Source organism: Gymnodraco acuticeps, unplaced genomic scaffold (assembly GCF_902827175.1).
Source record: "Gymnodraco acuticeps unplaced genomic scaffold, fGymAcu1.1, whole genome shotgun sequence".
NCBI classification, from domain to species: Eukaryota; Metazoa; Chordata; class Actinopteri; order Perciformes; family Bathydraconidae; genus Gymnodraco; species Gymnodraco acuticeps.
In genome coordinates this window covers 1160462-1180104 of record NW_022991003.1, presented here as the reverse complement: position 1 = coordinate 1180104, position 19643 = coordinate 1160462, and the positions used below count along the sequence as shown (strand labels likewise).

General features: G+C 40.6%; 2 protein-coding genes across 2 annotated transcripts in view; both read right to left on the bottom strand.

The window, feature by feature from the left end:
- The window catches only part of lingo1a (leucine rich repeat and Ig domain containing 1a), a 147131-nt gene that overhangs the window by 77312 nt on the left and 50176 nt on the right, over window positions 1–19643 (bottom strand). Inside the window, exon 2 of the mRNA XM_034236111.1 lies at window positions 612–757. The gene's annotated coding sequence lies outside the window, so the exon portion shown is untranslated. The remainder of the gene's footprint in view (window positions 1–611; window positions 758–19643) is intronic.
- Window positions 15928–18248, bottom strand: LOC117559385 (zinc finger MYM-type protein 1-like). The gene is made up of 2 exons (XM_034236141.1): window positions 17184–18248; window positions 15928–16989 (listed from the first exon to the last, which is right to left on the bottom strand). Exons 1-2 carry the CDS (start codon window positions 18246–18248, stop codon window positions 16114–16116), a joined length of 1941 nt encoding a protein of 646 aa, XP_034092032.1. The 3' UTR covers window positions 15928–16113.

The following is a 19643-nucleotide window of genomic DNA, read 5'->3' as shown; positions in this document are numbered from 1 at the left end:
ATGATCGGCCTGTAGGGAGGGACGGCCCTGTACATATGGGATGTCACTATGTTACAGAAGAAAACAAAGGCTTCAAATGGAGAAACGCCCCCTGGCATGAACTTTGTGATTTTAGCCTTTGCAGACCATTGACATGCACTACAACCTATAAAACACACTAACCACAGGCATGATGGAGACCATGTTAAACATTTACTAACTGCAGTTTTTTTAAATGCCTTAGCCCCGGTTAAAGAGCACCAAAAGTCATTCTACTAGCGATGCATTCTGGGAGATTCTTTGGTTGGGATGTAGTGATTTTGATAGACACTAATTAACTCATTTGATATGAGCAGATCAGATGTTATGACTCCCAGTGAGATGAGTCAGTGTTGTTGAGCCTCCAGTGATAAAACCCTCACACTGTTGTATGTGAGAGGGTGTCGTGTTGTTTTTATCATTCCCTCTTTTACTGTGCTCATAGTTGGATTTAAAATGTGTCACAGCCTGCAAAACCAGCTCATTTCAGTGCAGTGAAGTTAGAGATGATGTTAGACTAAACTAAAATTGCTGCGCGCTGCTTGCTGATCAGCGGGACCGTCTCATAATTCGGGAAGAGCAATGATACTCACAGGCAGTAATTGCTGTCCTGCTGATTCCAAAGAGCTGCTGGTGCTGCTTACTGTGCAGATGGTGGGAGGCTGGAGGTGTGAGGTGGGCTACGTCTCCCCTTAATCCACATTCCCCCGCAGCGTTCCCCTTTCACTCGATCAGACACCTGCAAAAACCAAGCAACAGTGGAAACTTAACTCCCAAAAAATAAGATCAGATCAACAGTCAGGCACTTTCTTTGTGCGCATCATCAAATGTATTGCCGAGTCATTTCTGAAAGTGAAACATGTGCTAAAAAAGTCTCCTATTATACTGTTTTTCAACAATATATAATAGGTCTCAGATAAATACAAACATGTCTCTGAAGTGTTTGGCTCGAAACACCAAACAGATCATTGCAGCATTACCCATAATCCCCTCTGTTTCAGGCCTGTTTCAAAAGTGCTGATTCTCTGTCTGTTACTTTAGATGAAAATAAGGAGCCCCTCCCCACGCCCCTCTGAGAGAGACTTGGTTACAAAGAACTCAATGGTGCTCTAGGAGGAGATTCAGGTGATAAGGGAGGGGGGGGGTTACCTTGGTTGCTGATTGGCTAATGGTTACACAAGCTAAAAAAATCGTTATGACATCATAAAGTGGCCAAAATCTGATCAGCTCATTTTCAGACAGGTTTTTATAGAAATGGATCAGGACAAAAAGAGAGAGAATCCTTGTTCCTGACACTTTCAGAGTCTCTTTCCACAGAGGGGACACATGTTGATGTAGAAAATATATGAAAAACTGGATTTTGCACAATAGGTCCCCTTTAAGTTAAACTGCAGCATGTAGCGAACTCCTTGTTCAAACAGCCACAATCTTATTTCCTATTCTCTATATACAAATGTTTTAATAATGTATCAACAGATTGTATGTGCATTTAATTTCTTGTCTTTTTGCATTTAAAGCACATCCCTTTTGTTGGAGTAAATGATTGATATGATTGATATACTTTATTAAATCCCTGTAGGGAAATTGTTTCTCTGCATTTGACCCATCCTAGTGTTAGGAGCAGTGTGCTGCCATTTTGAACGGCGCCCGGGGAGAAATTAAATTAAATTGCTATTTAATTAGTTTTATTAAGTCAAAAGCAATTTAGAGGAAGACCTGTTTCAACGGTTGTTCACTGATCTCAAGAAAGCTTCTACTGAAAAACATTTTTTGAGAAGCGTGTACTAGAGGGGATGCCCTGAACAGCCCGTCCGGTCACATTGCCAAGATAATACAGTCTGAAGATGGATGTCTCTATTAAGGTTTTTTGGCCACATGATGTCCAATATTCACTTTTAATGTATTTCTGTTTTGGGCTCTTTGGTCATTAGCTGCTTAATGCTTCAATATGTTAGTCACCGGTTAGTCTGCTGTCTAATGTGTGGCTGAGTACAGTGGTTATAGGAGATCTATTTACTGGAAGCAAAGGCCTTCTGTGGACAAACACAATGTCAAAGAAAATCGTGAACCAGACGTTAAAAAGACTGCTTAGTTATTAAAGGATATGCAGGGTCAAATAACACTTCTCTGTTGCCCCCTCTCTACAAGCGATGACTTTCACATGTATACATTTTATTCAGTTTGAGATATTGATTATAAGAATACCTGAATGATATTCCAGAGAGGAGGAAAATGTTGTAAAAAGTCTGGCTAAACAGTGATTTAAACTGATAACTAAAGTAATTCATGATTTAAACAATCAACATGAATGCAAATGCACAGCCTTCAAACTTACTGCAAGGACATTGTTATTTCAGAGAAGGAATTCACGGAAATAAACTAGGCATACTTAACAAAGTGGAGTCTGCATAAATGTACCTTAGGCTAAAATATATAATAAAACATTGAGCATAACAAATAAAACATCAGGCATTTTCATTTAAAATATGGCCAACCATTTATTTATGAATATATTTACACATGCAGCAACTTCATGCTAACGAGAATATTTTTGAAAGGAGCACAACAGTGTTTCTGGGTTTCACATACTAGCTGCCACTAATAACCACATGCTCCATTTCCCTCTCTGTGGGGGACTTACGATGAGACTTTGAAAAGCACAAAGAGACCTTCGGAGGTTGCAGATGCCACACTTAATTTGTTCTTTCATTCCAGAAAATAAATAACAAAAGAACTTCATGGTGAAATTATTGATATTCACATTAACAATAATTGATTTTGTAAAACAGTATTTTACTCCAGATGCTACTAATACGCTTTGATGACAAGTTGTGTCTGCGATAATGAAAGACGCCGAATAGTAATTATGTGTTATGACTTTTACAACCACAAATATCCGTAATATCATTACACCAGCTGAGCAACATTTATCAGCAAGCGGGGTAAAAGGCTGCGACCATCAAATGGATTTGCGAACATTTGATCTTCCACATTTTGATATGTACACACAGAACTAGCTGATGCATTTAAACCAGAAGGGATGAACTTCCCTTTGATTTCCTGGCTGGGGAAAGTAAGACCTTGGATCCAAAGCAAAGTGCTGGAGCATCTGTGCCTCTGTAACTCGTCTGCACAGTATTTGGCAGTAATGGTCTGGAGACACCTTGTTCATCCTCGGCAAGATGTTCTACATCTCATCTGCCTCATTACTGGCAAAACAATTAATTTCAATTCATGGTATTTGGTTCCAGATTATTTCCAGCATCTGTTTTCCATGTCACATTGCTGTGTTAGTGACATGATTTGCTTTAAAGATACAGCTGCAAATTCTGAACTAACATTTTACTTTTATACGGTACAATTATTTTTGAGGCATGTTACACATAATCAATCTAAATAGTTATGGTGGGTACAAAATACATTTAAAATAAATTCAGTTATAGTAGTCATGAATTAAATATCCACTTACTGGATACCTTTGGTGGGATTACAAAGCTTGGGACTCTAATTAATGTTAGTAACCAATGTATTTACAGAGGACAGATTATGCTTATTCTCAGGTTCATATTTGTATTTCCTGTCTCTACTGTGACATATGTTACCCTCTGTTTGACACCAGAGTCCATTCTGCTCTGATTGGTTAGCTGGCAGACTGATTGGTCCACCACTTAGAGATGCCCCCCTTTAGCATATCACATACAATGGGCAGACCATTTGTATACACAATAACCTATATAACCCACTTCAGTAAAGGGAAAAGCCTCAACATAATCCCTGTGAACAAACTACATTGTTGGTAAGCACAGTAAATATTTCTGCAGAATTGTATTGAATCAATAGTGGCAGATAATGAATTGGCTCAAATCCTGGAGTCAAGGAAAAATCAAGTCATGTAGTATGTACAGCTGATTTATTTTTTTTACCTAGAATTATGTATTCACCCATGTTTGATTGGAAACGATGTAATCTGATGTGAGGTATTGTGCTATTCTCCCTTTGGAGCCCTCACAGCTATATTTAAGCATTTAAGACCTTCCTTGCTGAAATAGCAGACATGTTTTGCTTGGCTTCCCTTTGTTAATACATAAGGAGTTGCTTGAGGGAAACCAGGAAGTCAACTCCCTTATCAAAACTGCTGACGGGTATTTTAAGAGTGAAGCAGAGCCTGATAAGGGAATTGTCCCATTGTTTTCTTACTTGAAAACTGTCAACTTTGGTATGCAAAAATTATTCCTGCCACTCTGTCACATTGACGGGACCTCCGAGAATATCACTCTTACTGCGCCCGCTGTGCTACCACTACTGCGCCCGCTGTGCTACCACTACCACGACCACGGCATGCAGAGCAGCAAGCGTTTCACTCTGACGTATGATATTCAAAGGAAGCAAGGACGATTAACTGACATTTTATAAAATGAGTCAGAGGAGATAAGAGGTTTTAGTGAATAGCCGGAAAAAACAACTGTACATCATCAACTACTTCCTTCACAACCTTGGTAGAGTTGCAGGTAAAAGAAGAAACCTATACACACAACTGAGTAGTAGGAAAAGAGGAGATTAATCATTCACAAACATCATCAGCACAACAATTAACACTTAAACATTTAAAATGGACAACAGGGAATCAAACAAAATGGAAAACAAGAACTGACGACTTGGATGTTGTGTGAAAATTCCACCAGTAATCATGACAGAAAAGTAATTTCAAGGGTACTGTAAGAGAATGAAATAATACATAGCATAGATGTATGCATAAGTGAATTATGAATCTACAAGAACAAAGCCTCAGGGACAAATAAATTAACACTTTTTCTCAGTTTCTATCATGTGCTCGTATGATTTTACAATCATCTCCATAAGCAGAAGTATTTGCAACTGATAACATGGGACCTTTTTCTTCCCCCCCTGTCTCTGTGACAAGATTAGACTATCTCTCCTTGTGCACATGGATGACTGACTCCTTGGGGCCGGTACCATCTCTGTTGCATCCCCTCCCTCCATCCCAAGGCAGAAAACAGGATTAGCTCTCACCACAAGGCACCTGAAAAAGCATCACCCGCATGGCACATGCCCCCAGACTCCCAGCAGTACGTATCATGGCCTCAGTGACTAACAGGGATCCCGGGGAATTTACCTAACAGTGGCATGCACAGTAGGGAGCACACTTCCAACCTCCATGAGACATCTTTCAACCGCCCCTGTCTCAACCATTAACCACGCAGGATTTTTGAACTATTTTCCAAGCAGTAAATAAATCTGTGGCTGCAAGAGAAAAGTGCACACAGTCCCTTGGCAGAGTTTACGGGCGAAGTCGATAGGGTGGCAAAGTCGATAGGGACTTGGCTTGGCAACTGGAAGGTCACCAGTTCAAGTCCCGGCAAGACCAAGTGCTACCGAGGTGTCCCTGAGCAAGGCACCGTTCCCTACACTGCTCCCCGGGTGCCGTTCAAAATGGCAGCACACTGCTCCTAACACTAGGATGGGTCAAATGCAGAGAAACCATTTCCCCACGAGGGATTAATAAAGTATATCAAAAAAAAAAAAAAAAAAAATCTAAAATATTTCTCATTTACTTAAAAGTCAACTTTAATGTCAAGCTTACTCAGTTTGTGTTTACAGACAGAGAGATCGCAATTACGTTTCCAGCAATCCCGAATACGAAAATACAAGTATACAAAAGGATTGGTTCAGTATCCCATTTTAATAAAAAAATGCTAGACTTATTTCAGAGCAGCAAAATAAATAAATAAACAAACAAATAGAAAAGTTGTTAAGATGACAGCTATGAGTGTGTGTCTAATTCCTATGTCCTTTTACAAGAAACACATATATTGTGTTGTTCATGATAGTGATAGTAATCCCTGTTCCAGTTCCTCTTATCTTCATTTGGGGATAAACTTTCTGTCAGTTTGTTTGCATTAAACACATAATCGGGCCTCTGTAATCCTCGACTAAAACTTCCTCAAAGAAGGGATGAAAATCACTTTGAAAGACATTTGTATATTTAAAAAATTCAGCAAGTATCAGATATTACAAGCATAGATTTTCTGCAGAAGGAATTCAAATGATTTACCTCCCTCACAACAATTAACAGCGTTAACAATGGCTTGGAGGTGCCTCGGAGCGAGACACTTAACCCTAACTGCACCACAGGGACTGCTCACTGACCTGGAGTATAAACGGCTATTACACGCTCACGCTCCAAGGCAGGAAGTGTTTTAACTGATTGAGTAGGTTGGTGTATTTTGAAAATAAAAAGTGACTGATAAACCTTCACTAACCCTTTAGGGGAAATCCAAGTGGATAATCAGCAGCTGGATGATCTGATAAACCCTGGAAAGTACTATTTCATAGGTAAATAAACACATCTGGAGACATTTCACTGAATTCTCTCAGACACATTTTCAGGTAGAAAATCTGTCTTCATTTAGTGAATAAAACATATCCTAATAACTATATCGGTCTTTATAATCACTGTATCAAGAATAGCTTAAAGGTGGGGTAGGTAGGTTTGAGAAACCGGCTCGAGATACACTTTGTGTTATATTCCATGGAATGCTCTTAACATCCCGATAGCCATGAATATCTGAAGTGCTTTGACAAAAAATCCATAAAATAATGTAATCTGTGGAAGCCGTAGTACTGAAAAAAGCACGACCAATCATCTTAGCCGGCCCGGCTAAAATAACTGGATGGCCTACCTGCCTGTCAGCCTTCCATCTGTGCTCACACTGATCTCGTGCCCTGATTGGTCATGTGCGCGTTCGTGTGTGTTGGAGGAGGGGCTCTGTGAGGAAGTGGCAGATTTTCTCCGGTTGTGTATTTTCAAATTCTAGCGCACTCGAGCTGGTTTCTCCGAAATGACCAACCCCACCTTTAAGACAGGGGTGGAATTTGCATAAATTAAAGAAAACAATACAATGAATATTATTTTAAAATTGAATTCCACTAAAAGAGATAGTCAGGCAGTCTGGCCCTTGTTTTCATTCTTTCTGGGAGTTAGATGAGAAAATAAAACCATTCTCAAATGAAATATCCCATATAACTGAAGCCAAGGGAGCTAGCTTGGCTTGGCTTAGCTTAGCTTAGTATAGCCTACTGGACACAGAGTAAAACAACTAAGCTGTATCTAAAGGTAAACAATCAGCCTACCATCAATTCTAAGCTCACCAATCAATATGTTTTACCTTTGTTTTCATGCCTCGGGTATTATGAGCCATGTCCAGTCTTTATGCTATGCTAACTTCCCCTGGCTAGAGCCTTACATCTTACGTACATATATGAGAATTGATTTTCCTCATCTTCTACAATTGTCGTTAGTTATTTGTCTGTATTCAACAACACAGCATTTTATATAACACATGTATGGCCATAGCATGAGAGAAAATAAGAACTACAAATCAATTTAAGTGTACTATCATTTCAAAGCATATATTGCCTTTCCACTATATCTCAAATACTAGACGGAAACAGAGTCTCAATAAGTATTACATGCTCTGATAACTTCCTCTTTCCCCTCACATAAAAAATATGTACATACAAAAGTAATAAACAGTTACTGTGTCCTGGAGGTCATCCCGGTGTTGAAATCAAATCAAATTGAGAAAATCCCCGTTTAAAATCTCAGGACGTCTCAGTTTGGTAAAGTACTAATCCATTTTGAGCAATCTTGTTTTTAATCTATGGCTCCTTGAAACACTTTTGCATGTTGTGTTACATACAGCAGTGGAATAAATCAATATGGTTTACTGAGGTAGCATATTAGTCAAGATGGAAGCAAGCATGATTTCATAGTTGTTATTCTTGACACATTCAGCTGTAACATGTTCTGTTTCTGATCCTCTCTGTCAGAGTTTTAAAAAAGCAGGAATTTGTTGTTTTGTATCTTTTCTCATGTACTTTGGATTTGAAATTACCATCATGCTGACCTTTGAGGGTGAAGAGTGTAAGACTCCTATGCATAATCCTCCACCGCTACATAGGTGTACATCAGCTGTTAAGAGGGCTTTATCGTAGATATGTGTCAGGCCACTACTTCATTTTATCCAATACACTTTCCTATCCTCAAACAATTATTCTGCTTCTATCTCATCAGCGCTAATTTACTTCCCAGGCTTTCAGTATAAATTGTATTACTGAGTCTATACTCCATAATTCCCCACAGGATTATAATTATTCCCATTATCTATTTAAAATCCCATTGTAGCCTTTCAAAGGTGAAAGTACACCATATTGAAGCATATCCAGAGTTAACCTATTCCACCATAGACTTAAAAAAGCAGAACATTATTGTAAAAAAATATGAACTCTTCTGATATTTTTAGATATATTTTATGCATTTTATTTGTCGTTATCAGACAAGGGAAAGAGTAACTACGTTTACATTCTAATGGATGTCACAAATACCACAATTCTGATATATGACATACTGTATGTAGAGGGTTAAGATCCGTAATATGTATTATATGGTGCAGTTTAAAATAACTGCATTGGTTTTCAAGAGTCTATCAAAGATGACCAATGCATGATTTATTGGAGCAATTTAGTAATTTGAACATTTGCAAGCAACATTTCAGCACAATTATCAAAGTAATATTCTGCATAAATGTTCTCTTATCTAGAATAAAATTGAAATGTATTTACAAAGTTGTGTTTTTCTTGTGTGCAGCTGCATTTAGTTAGCTCCTTATTCAAAAGTGACCTGTCCAGCTTGATTTATGATGCTCATAATAAACCATTTCTATGCAGGAGCTCTTTGTGACAACGGAGAAGATAAATAACACACAACAAGCAGTAAAATGCTAATTTGATTTCCCCATGAGGGTCCATGTGCTGATGATGCAGCGTGACAGTCACCTAAACTGGCCAATCAATGAGTTACTAATCGGTACATATCACTTCCTCTCTCACAGCTCAGTGTGAACACAACCGACTAAAAATAGGTATGAACTAAAACAGTTGCAGTTGTGTCTGTAAGGGCAACAGTCTTATGGTCTGACAGGTATATCTTAAAAATAAAGCCATTTTATTTGACTTCCCCATTTTATAACCTATCCTTCTCCCATGTATTCCCAGCCTTACAACTTGAGGAGATTGGCTATGTATGTAGTGCTAGTCAAGCTCAAAAACACAATCAAAATAACCACAGTCAGCGTCCCACGAGGCGACCAAAAACCTTTTGACATGCAAAAGTAATCAAGTGCTCCCCGAGCCGTTGTTTTCACGGTTCAGAAACCCCCCCCCCCCCCCCTCTTTCCTCCGTAAGGAATCTGAATTCATTTTAATTACTTAATTTAAAAGAGAAACACAATCAAGGTAGTTAGAGGGACCTAGACAAAGTTTTGATGTCAGGGTCTAAGTCATTAGAGTAGGGGTAAGATGGCGGCGGTCACATTATTTTCCAGCTGTAATTGGAGGGCAGCAGTTTAACTGGGGAAGATGAAAGAGTTGTCCAGGGAGCTCCGCAGGTCCACTTTAATTAACGAATAAGCAATTAATCAATTGCTAATTTGTGAGGGGCAATTAACAGAAAATGCGTAAATCTGATCTTAATTGTGCTTTTGTTTGTTTTTGGGTGTGCGCTGTGCCTTTCCAGGTTTTACCCAGCAGCCACTGAAAGGTCCAGAGGTGATTAAAGCCATTATCATATGTTCTGGTCATTTCAGCACACAATGAGACATTTAAGCTCTGTCATGACTCACCATTTGCACCGCTCCATGCCAATTTCGAAGTAATCCATCAAATAATTTGCTTCACACGAGCAAATTAATCTTAAATGTATAATTATAATATCATTAAGAGGCTGTGTGTCCCTGAAAATGATGCCTAAATTATTTCATGAATCATTCCGTCCAAAGGTGTTTAGAAAAAGAAAAAGCTGCAATGCAGAATCCACTGCGTCGCTCATCAAAGAAAAGTTCATTATGTTAATGTTGTCCCATTACACATAAACAGACACACTTATGGGTCATCATATTATCATATTGAATAACCCCAAGATATTGTTTTCTATATGATTTAACAGATAGAATAAAATGGGACACAACATATCGGTGTCTCCTAACCCTCAGCAATAATGCAATCATTTAGAAAAAAACAACCCACCTTTTTAACTTAATAAGATAATGTTTTATACAAGTCATTTTGAAGCAGTGACGTGTATATGCAGGTTCATTTAAATTGCCAGACATAGTTTTTTATTATATGTTTCTTCGTTTTATTGAATTGAGTGAAGAATCGAGTAACCCTTTTTTCCAATGCTCACAATATCACTCAAAGTTTCCAAGGCCAAGGAAACAGCCACACTGATTTTAAATGCCATTTTCTTAATCTCTTTCATTTTTTGTAAAGCACTTTGAATTGCCTTGTGTTGAAAAGTGCTATATAAATAAACTTGCCTTGCCTTACCTGTACCTTTTGTCTTGATACATAAATACTTGAGTGGCAAATTTGAAGATAATTTATTTGTCTAAAATGATATTGAACGTACAGTACAATGGCTGAGTATTGACTCATAACTGCAGGACCTCAGCCAGACATTTCAGTAGAGTCTGCCCTGTAAGCAGATGCAACCTATTTCCTGTTTTAATTTTCCTAATGGGTGTCTGGGTCATAATACAATTGTGAAATAGTTATCTCGCTTACTGTAATTGCAGTCCTGGGTGGCTTATTTATGTATAAATGCAATTACAGTATGAAGAAAAGTTTATTGACAGGAACAAGCTGCTGAACTTTTTAACTTCCTAAGCATATTTCTAAGGGAATACCATTCTTAAAGTGGCCATAAAAGCACCAGCATCTCTTTAGGCGCATTCACACCGCAGTACTTTTCCCACAAAGGTTCCAGTGTTGCCAACTCCATAGTAAGGAAAGTAGCTATTAGCTGTCCTGGAAGTCGCCAGAAGTCGCTAAATGACGTCATCGCCTAATTTGCATATCATGTAATGGCGGCTGGAGGCAAAAAACTTTCCCAACCCTTCAAGGATCAAAACTTGAAACCACCGGAGTTAAATCCAGACGACAGTAGATCAGAAATGTCTTTGCCTTTTGAGTATGTTTTGGGGTTTTAACATGACAGTTTGGCATAGAAATCCCCCTTACAATAAAGGCAGTATGCCCGTGTGTCATCTCCAATAAATGGCTTCAACCATCCTTTATACTCAGGGTTTGATTCCTACACCAAAAAGAGCCGGTACTAAAATTAGTTCATGAGAACCTTTTTACCCCCACGAAAGTCCCTGCTAGAGAGCTGCTAGAGAGCAGGGACTTTCGTACGGCTCTCTTGTGAGAAAAGAGCTATATTTCTGATTGGCTGGAAGGATTGCAAACCACGCCCCGTAAAACTCCCAAAAAGTTTTGTGAAGCCGCCATTTTATTATTCTCGCATTAGCATTATTAGCATTAGCATTAGCCCAGCGCAGAAACGCAGAGAGACTAACTTATGGCAACACAAAATAAAACATGGGAGCGGTGGAGATGAGGAGGTGTCGGCGTTCTGGCGATTTACTCGGAAGGCTTCAGTAGAAGCTGCTGAGACTCCCAGCAGCTTCTACTGAAGCCAGTCCCCAACTCCGGGGACTTCGGGCGGCAGTATACGCCGTGAAGTGGTTTACGGCCTGCCAGTAAACCCAAAGCAGAAGAAGAAGAAGTCACGTCAGCGGCTTCATTTGCCTAATCCTCCCTCAGGGACTTATTCCGGTGTGAACGCGATCTGTACTTAGTTCATGAGAACTAAAGAGTTCTCATGAACTAAGTTCTCATGAACCTTTGTGGGAAAAGTACTGCGGTGTGAATGCGCCTTTTGTAGGCAGAGTCATTTTACTACATGAGGGACGGGGATGGCTGATAAAGTATAAGAGAACTATAACAACAGTGGCTTTACTTTAATAAGGTAAACAGCTTAAAGACTTTAGGGTCAAGTCAACACCTGAATAACAATGCTGAGCAAAGTTTGGCATTCATTTAACATTTTAGGAAAGTGCTGACACTGTGAACTAAATCAGAGGATTCTTACTTCAATACCATAGTGATTAACTTGGATTAGCATTGGTCCTAAGGGAGTGAGCTACTGTAAGAGGAATAACCCGTTTTTGGGAACATGTTCAACCTAAACATTACTGCACATTTAAATTGCACGGTATATCTACTAATTTATGCATATACACTGCACACTCATTCTCAGAACGGTTTGGTGTGATGACTGTCTTGAAAGAAGAACCATGTGTAGTTCATGTCGACCTGTGGGCCTGCATGAATATTAATGACGATCATTACTCATTATAATGCTGGGCCATTATAGCGAACCTACAGTAACCCCTGCTGCCCTCGAGTTGCAAAGCTGCAGGATTTGCAACCTTGGGATCAAATAAATCTCCTCATGATATTGAATGTGGACACTTTATATTATATAAAGACCAAGATACCACAGCCAAAGTAGAATAACCTGATAAAATAGAGCATACATTTACTACCTTGATCTAAAGACTGATATATGGCAGGTATGGAATTTAGATAGCAAACACAACAGCAATGACTATCAACAAAATCACTTCACCTTGAGCATGTGTCTTTGTAGACAAGACGTGATTCATTCCCAGCATCATAACAGCTGCTTTTATCTACATTACAAGCCCTGACTGCAGCAGAATCATATCACCGTGAAGCATGCTGTGCTGTATCTGATGGCCAGATGTTGCTGTGTTTCAGAAAACACAGAGAACCTCACCTTGAACCATCATCCTCAAAAAGGTCAGGAACATGCATTTGTGCTTTGTGCTGACTCAGTATCACTCCATCACTAATACCAGTGGTGGCTTCTGCTGTCCTTCCTCCAGACTGCTCACCAGGCCATTATGTGGGAAAAATACCCACATCACGCTCTTCCTCTTCTGTGTAAACAATCGCTAATAATGCAGTGGCACATTTAGCCCTTAATAATGACTTCCTTGTGACACCATGTCCCAAGACACACTTACTGTAGTATTATCTCACTGATGCTTAGGAAAGTATTTATATTACTACTGGAGCCTGATACCATATTCACCACATGGCACATAGTCAAATGTATACCCCTAAACATTTAATTCCCACATGGATCGAGGAGTGGTCCATTGAAGAGAAAGAAAGAGGCGAATTCTGGAGCAGCAGATGGTCTGAAATTACTTGAGATTTTGCTGTGAAACGACTTTAAATGAGTCAAGCTTATTCCATCAGCATAAATGAGACACAGTGCAATGGAGTGTTTTGTTTTTGTTAGGGTTTTTAAGGTTAATGGTGAATGTACATTTGCGATTCCGTAAGACTTCCAACTCCTCGCTGTCTGGGGCTCAGAAGTAGAAACGGTCTGTATTTATTATGGATGTAAGATCATAAAATGCTGACACACTTTCCTACAGTCAGCCTTTCACAGTGGTTGAAGTCTTTTCAAATTGAGATGAGTAAGGAAAACCTTATTTCGGCAGAAAAATAATGGCACTCTTCTGGGTAAATGATAAAGAATGCAATTCAGCCATGGAGTGTATAGTTGTACTTTATATCTCAAAATGCATCGTTATTGTATCTGTGCCGTATAAGCAGACATGGTCGAAAGTGATTTATAGACACTTAGTATTCCACCATTTTCCATCAAGATATATCTTAAGAGTCTTGAGATGATTAATGATGAAATAAAGAAGAACATAAGTTACTCTAAATACTCTCACTATTAATTATTGTTACTTTTTCAAGCATCAGTCTGACTTTGGTAAATCTGCTTACAACTTACAGAACATAACTACTCACTACTCTAAATTAATTTGAGTAAATCACAAATAATACTCTAGACAATTGAAACCTATTGGTTATTTAAACCAGGGGTTCCCAAACTTTTCAGCCCGCGACCCCCAAAAGTGGGGGGTGCTAGTGAATTGTCAACGGGGGGGGCCTCGCTGCGGGGACATTCCACAGATGGCCAGTCCGCCCCTGAACAATGTCTATGCACACATTATTAATGATAATAATACAAATAATATTAATCATCTCCCGACCCCCACTTTGGGAACCCCTGCTTTAAACTACTGTAGTAAGATAAAGTCAAATACCTCAGTAAATGTCATGTGTCACTATTAACGATTGATGTGGAGACTATATTTGCAATTGTATTTTATTTTGGTATTTTTACATTTTCCCTCAGTAACAGTACTGTTTATCTGTTTTAAAAAAAGTTTAAAGTTCAACAATATCACAGGTTACATTAAAACATAATTTTACAATGAATAAAACATGGCCACATCTCTGAAGAGGTAAACACAGAGGTCTTAAGATCTGATCACTGCAGATTGCATGGGAAGCCCCCTTGAGATCCCCCCCCTCTCGATAGCCTTATCTGTGATGTGCAACTGATGAACTCCTGATGGACTCTCCTGGTTTCGCCCGTATGGATCAACTGACAGAGGGACGGGGGGTTTGGTCCATTTTTTCTCTCTCTGGGAGATAAGCTCTGTCTGTCAGCTTGATTGACGTATCAAAGAAGGGCAGCTGCTGTCATTGTGGGGCGACGTGACTTCTAGAAAGACTTTCTCAGCCGTTCACCTGGACTAGTTTCTAATATAAACAAGCCGGCCAGACAGACATGGCCTCTTTGTTTGCAGCCATAAAGAGGCATTATGATGCTGCTGGATTTCTGGTACAATAAGACCTGAGAAATGAATAGCAGACTTCAGCCAAAGCAGAAAGAAAACAGTGACGCTTGAGAATGGAAAATGGCAAATCCAGGATACAAGTCTGGAAATAATGATAGGAGACCAGGCATTCAGTGGAAAGGAATTTAAGAAAAAGACAAGAATCAAGATATTAGTTTGAATCAAAATGTCCGTTATGGTCTTTGTTTGGCCTTTTATTATAAAACCCATTTGTCTAAAAACTCATTTGTTTCATGCTCAAAAGTGGCATGGAGTGATAAGAAGCCACTGGCTGCCCAACAAGCTGAACAAATAAGTAGAATAAGACACTCTTGAGTTATCAGTATTAATCCAAGGCATCATTTGCAAGTTCTTTTTGGAGAGGCATGTCGACTTCAAGGCTTCACGAGTAAATACTGACCGAGAGGCCGACTGTCACTCTGCAGTGAAGCAGAGCGAGAGACTTTCACAGTTAAGGACCAACAGCCGCTTTTTCTTTCATTTAACAGGCGGCAGTTTGCCAACACATCATTATCCTCAATTCAGAGATGGAATACTCGAGTGCCGATTTTCGGGACTCGTGACTTGACTCGGACTTGCGCACTGATTGACGCGACTCGGACTCTGACTCGTGAATTATCACGCACGATGACTTGGACTTGGACTGGGCTCGGACACTCCTTGGATGACTCGGACTTGGACTCGGACTCGAGCAAGTTTTCTCTGGAGTCTGATGTCCTCTGTGTCCTGGCGTGTGCACCTGCGAGGCAAGTTCACGTACTGGGCGCGCCCCCGCTGCTATACCAGTCTAAAGATGTCCAGAGACACACCCCGCATCGTGCTGTATGCTTTTAAAGATTTAGTTTCCATATTGGGAAAGAGCAGCGCAAAATGCACATTATGTGGACAGAAGATAGAAGAGAAGACTGGGACAACGTCGAATTTCAATCGACACCTTTCACGGCGGCACCCAGAAAAGTAAGTAGAAATGCTATTGTTAGCTTGCTAACCCACGTTAACGTTAGCCACTAAATTGACTCCACAAAGGTTTTAAGATGTCGGGTTAGATGGAGGTAGGGGTTGATATCACATCCTAGGGACCAAGTGCAGTTTTATTGTCTAGATAGATACTGTTAAAAACAGTGGCGAGCCGTGACTTTTCTACCTAGGCCCTCTGACCCCACCCCCCTCTTCCCTCGAAAAAAAAAAGAAAAAGTTTTTACGTCACAGCCTATAGTATACTTCAGCGGAATATCAAAACAGCGGCCCGGGGTGCAAAACGCATCAATGACAGCGACCCTCTACCACACAAAACAACACCATTTATATAAACACCTATCATGACAGGGCACCCACAGCCAAGTAACAATTACAAATGAATTAAGTCGGCACGGCGGCCCACATTGAAAATCACTTTGACTTACCTTTGATGATCAAATCACCTAAACACAAAGTCCATCCTCCTGTCTTTTTGGATGAAGAACTTGATGGCGTCGTCATGCAGGTGATCCTTTGCTTTTAAAGCAATCAGCAATTCCTTCTCGATCGAAATTAAGGCCAAGTCTGACAGTCGGACTTGCCCAGTCGTGGACCTCGAGTAGCTTTTTATGCGCTTCAGCGCAGAGAAGGACCTCTCCACAGAGGCAGTGGACACAGGTATTGTCAGGATGATGCATGAGAGGGTGTACACCTGTTTCATGCTTTCACTCAGTCCTTTTTTGAGGAGAAACTGATGAATGTCGGCTGGGCTTTTCCCCAAAATGTCAGACATGCCGTACATCACGGCGAGTTCCGTGTGCAGTCGAGGCTGGTCGAAATATCCGCCATAGCTCTCCATCAAACTGTTCAAGGCAGCAGTTGGGAAATAGTTACAGTAATGCCCGAACTGTTGCGGGTCCAGAAGGGCCAGGAATTCCAGCTTTTTGTGGTCACTGAAGCGGTTGGAAATCTGGGTTAGCAGGCTGTCAATTACGCTGCAGTGGAGCTCCCTGTACCGTGCACGAACGTCTCCTTGAGCTCCACGGCCGCGCGGAGGACCAACCAAAGCCTGGGTTTCATCGTAGACGCTGTCAAAGTTCCCCTTCTCCTGTTCAATTTGTCGCTGTAGCTGATCCACTCTGGCCAGGCAGAACTGCATATCAAAACCTTTGTTCTGAAGTATTTCAAAAACAACATCCGAGTAGGAGAAGATAGCGTGGAAGGTTTTCAACCAAAAGCTGAAATCGAAGCTGGTAAGGAGGGTGATGTATCCATCAGAGCAATGAACAGTTTCGTCATCAAACTCTGTGTGATGGTCTACGATGTGCTCGAACACCTACGAGAGTAATGCTTAGTTTAGAAAAAACAACTTATAGACCTCCAGTAAACACTAAGATTAGCTTTCCATTTAATGTAATACTAGCATAGTTCTTTACCTTCATGTTTTTATGAGTGGGTAGTTTCCAACACTAAATCATTTCTTTATTATTGTTAATATTTCCATTACGTTCATTGTTATTATTATCTTACCTCTCTCAATTCCCTGGTCTTATCTGCCACTGTGCACACCAAGCAAGAATGAAAGCACCAGCGAGTAGGAGCTGCCCGTGGAAGCCTATGCTGGCAAATATCATCCAGTAGCTTGGTGCGCTTTGCTGAGCGGCTGAAAAAGGTGGCCAAGCCAGAGAGGTGGGAGAAGAAGACCTTACACTCTCTTATCTTGGAAGCTCCATTTGACAAAACGAGATTTAAGATGTGAGCATAGCAGTGAATGAAAAGGGCCTGTGGAATTGTTTCCTTAACTTTCGCTTGCACCCCATTCAATCCAGAGGCCATAACAGCTGCTCCATCGTAGCACTGCGCGACCACTTTGTCAATACAGCCACTCTCCCTCAGGAACTCCAGCAGCCGTGTAGCTATGGCCTCTGCTCGTTTGTCCTCTGTCACATCTTCGTACTTGAAGAAACGCTCTTTTATCCCATCGTCAGTGACATATCGAAGCACATATGACATCTGCGCCACGTTGCTAATGTCTGTCGTTTCATCCAACATGACCGCAACAAAAGGTGCCTTCCTCAGCTCCTCTTTCATGCTATCCGTCATTACACTAGCGACAGCGCTGATCAGGTCATTCTGAATCCTTGAAGATGTGCCGGTAAATACTGTTGATGTGGCGAGGTGTGTGTGCAGGTCGCTGTCATATTCTGCCACTAAATCCAGCAACTCTATGTAATTCCCCTTGTTTGATGAAGTTACACTCTCATCGTGACCTCGGAACGGCAACTCCTGCTTGCCCAAGTACACCACACAATTTATCAGGCGTTTCAAAATTCCTCGGTTCCTCTTCACCTTTTCATTATGAAGGATGACACCCCGGCGTTGTTGCTCATCCAGCTGGAGCTCTATCCTGGTGTCCCCAAATGTTTTAAGCCGAATAGTAGCTCTGAGGTGACCTGAAGCATTCTGATGGCGATGTGCTGATTTGGATAAACTTCCTAAATCAGAATATCCATCTCTGGCCCATGACCCACTGTCCGCTCCAAAAAGCAAGCAATCCCAGCAGTACAGCTTTTGTTCCCTGGTTGATCCGGTCATCCGGCGTAATTGCCGATATTAAAATGCCTCTCGAACCGTTGGTTTTTTGAACCAAATTAAGCTGTGGTATTGGTCGCCCTTTGGTAATTAACTCCAATTTATCCGTGTAACTCATTCTTGAAAAAGACTCGGTTAGTAGTTTCGCAACGATGTCATTACTATCACTAACGTGAGCCATCGTGAATGAACGTATGCTAATTCCGCCTAGCTTGACCCGTTGATATATCACATGCATAAACTTGGCAGCGCAGCGGGCGGAACTTGTCATAAAGTCCGCGATAATAAAGCCCTCCCATTTAGAGGGAAGATATGATTGGTCAATTGTACTGTCACTTGACATTACTCTCTCGTTGTTTTACTATAGCGGGCCCTCTGTGAATCGCATAGAGGGCCAGACGAGCTTTTTTCAAGTAACCCTTCACATTCAAACAGAAACTGAACAGGCAGATTCGAAGGATTTATTTCTTTGGAAATTTTATTTTAAATACAATTAAATCAAGTTTTTTCGGTAAAAATATAACAAAAATAATATTTAAAAAATATATATTTAAAAAAAATAATATATTTTTTAAATGTTTTTAAATATTATTTTTTAGAATATCTTAGGCCCTCAGAGAGGGCCTAGAGGGCCCTGACGGCTCGCCACTGGTTAAAAAGCTATACATGTCCTTGGTGATACTGCAGATGATGAGTAGCCTAGCCCGCCCCTAGCCTACAATGAACGTTGTAGCCACACTCGCTTCACAGCAGTTCAATAGACACATTAGTATACCATGACAGGATAAAAGCAATGTAGAGGAGCTACAGCTACATTTCAACACATATATCCACTAAGATTAATACATGAAGACTTGTGACTCGGACTTGACATGGACTCTTCTTGGGTGACTCGGACTTGGACTCGGACTCGAACACAGGTAATGATGACTCGGACTCGACTCGGACACTTCTTGGGTGACTCGGACTTGGACTCGGACTCGACTACGACTCTCCCTAGGTGACTCGGACTTGGACTCGGACTCGAAGAGTGGGGACTCGAGAGTGACTTGGACTCGTGAATTGGTGACTTGACTACAACACTGCCTCAATTCCCCACTGCTAAAATGAGGTTTCAATTATTCAGCTATAGACCAGTGAGGAATCATAAGACGGCTCTGTGCATTTCTCTGAGTTTCTCAATTTTTCCAACTTCTAAACTCCCGATGGATTTCCCCAAAAATGAGCGGTAAATCCAGCAGCAGTCGCATTCTCGTCACTCGGCTGCCAAGGAGGTCTGCCTGACTTAAGTTGACAATACGGTTTTAAAACATGCCTTGCCTTCATGGTCTTTTCCTGTTTGACAATGCATACCAGTACAACAAGGACAACAAAAAGGAAAACAACCCATACATATTG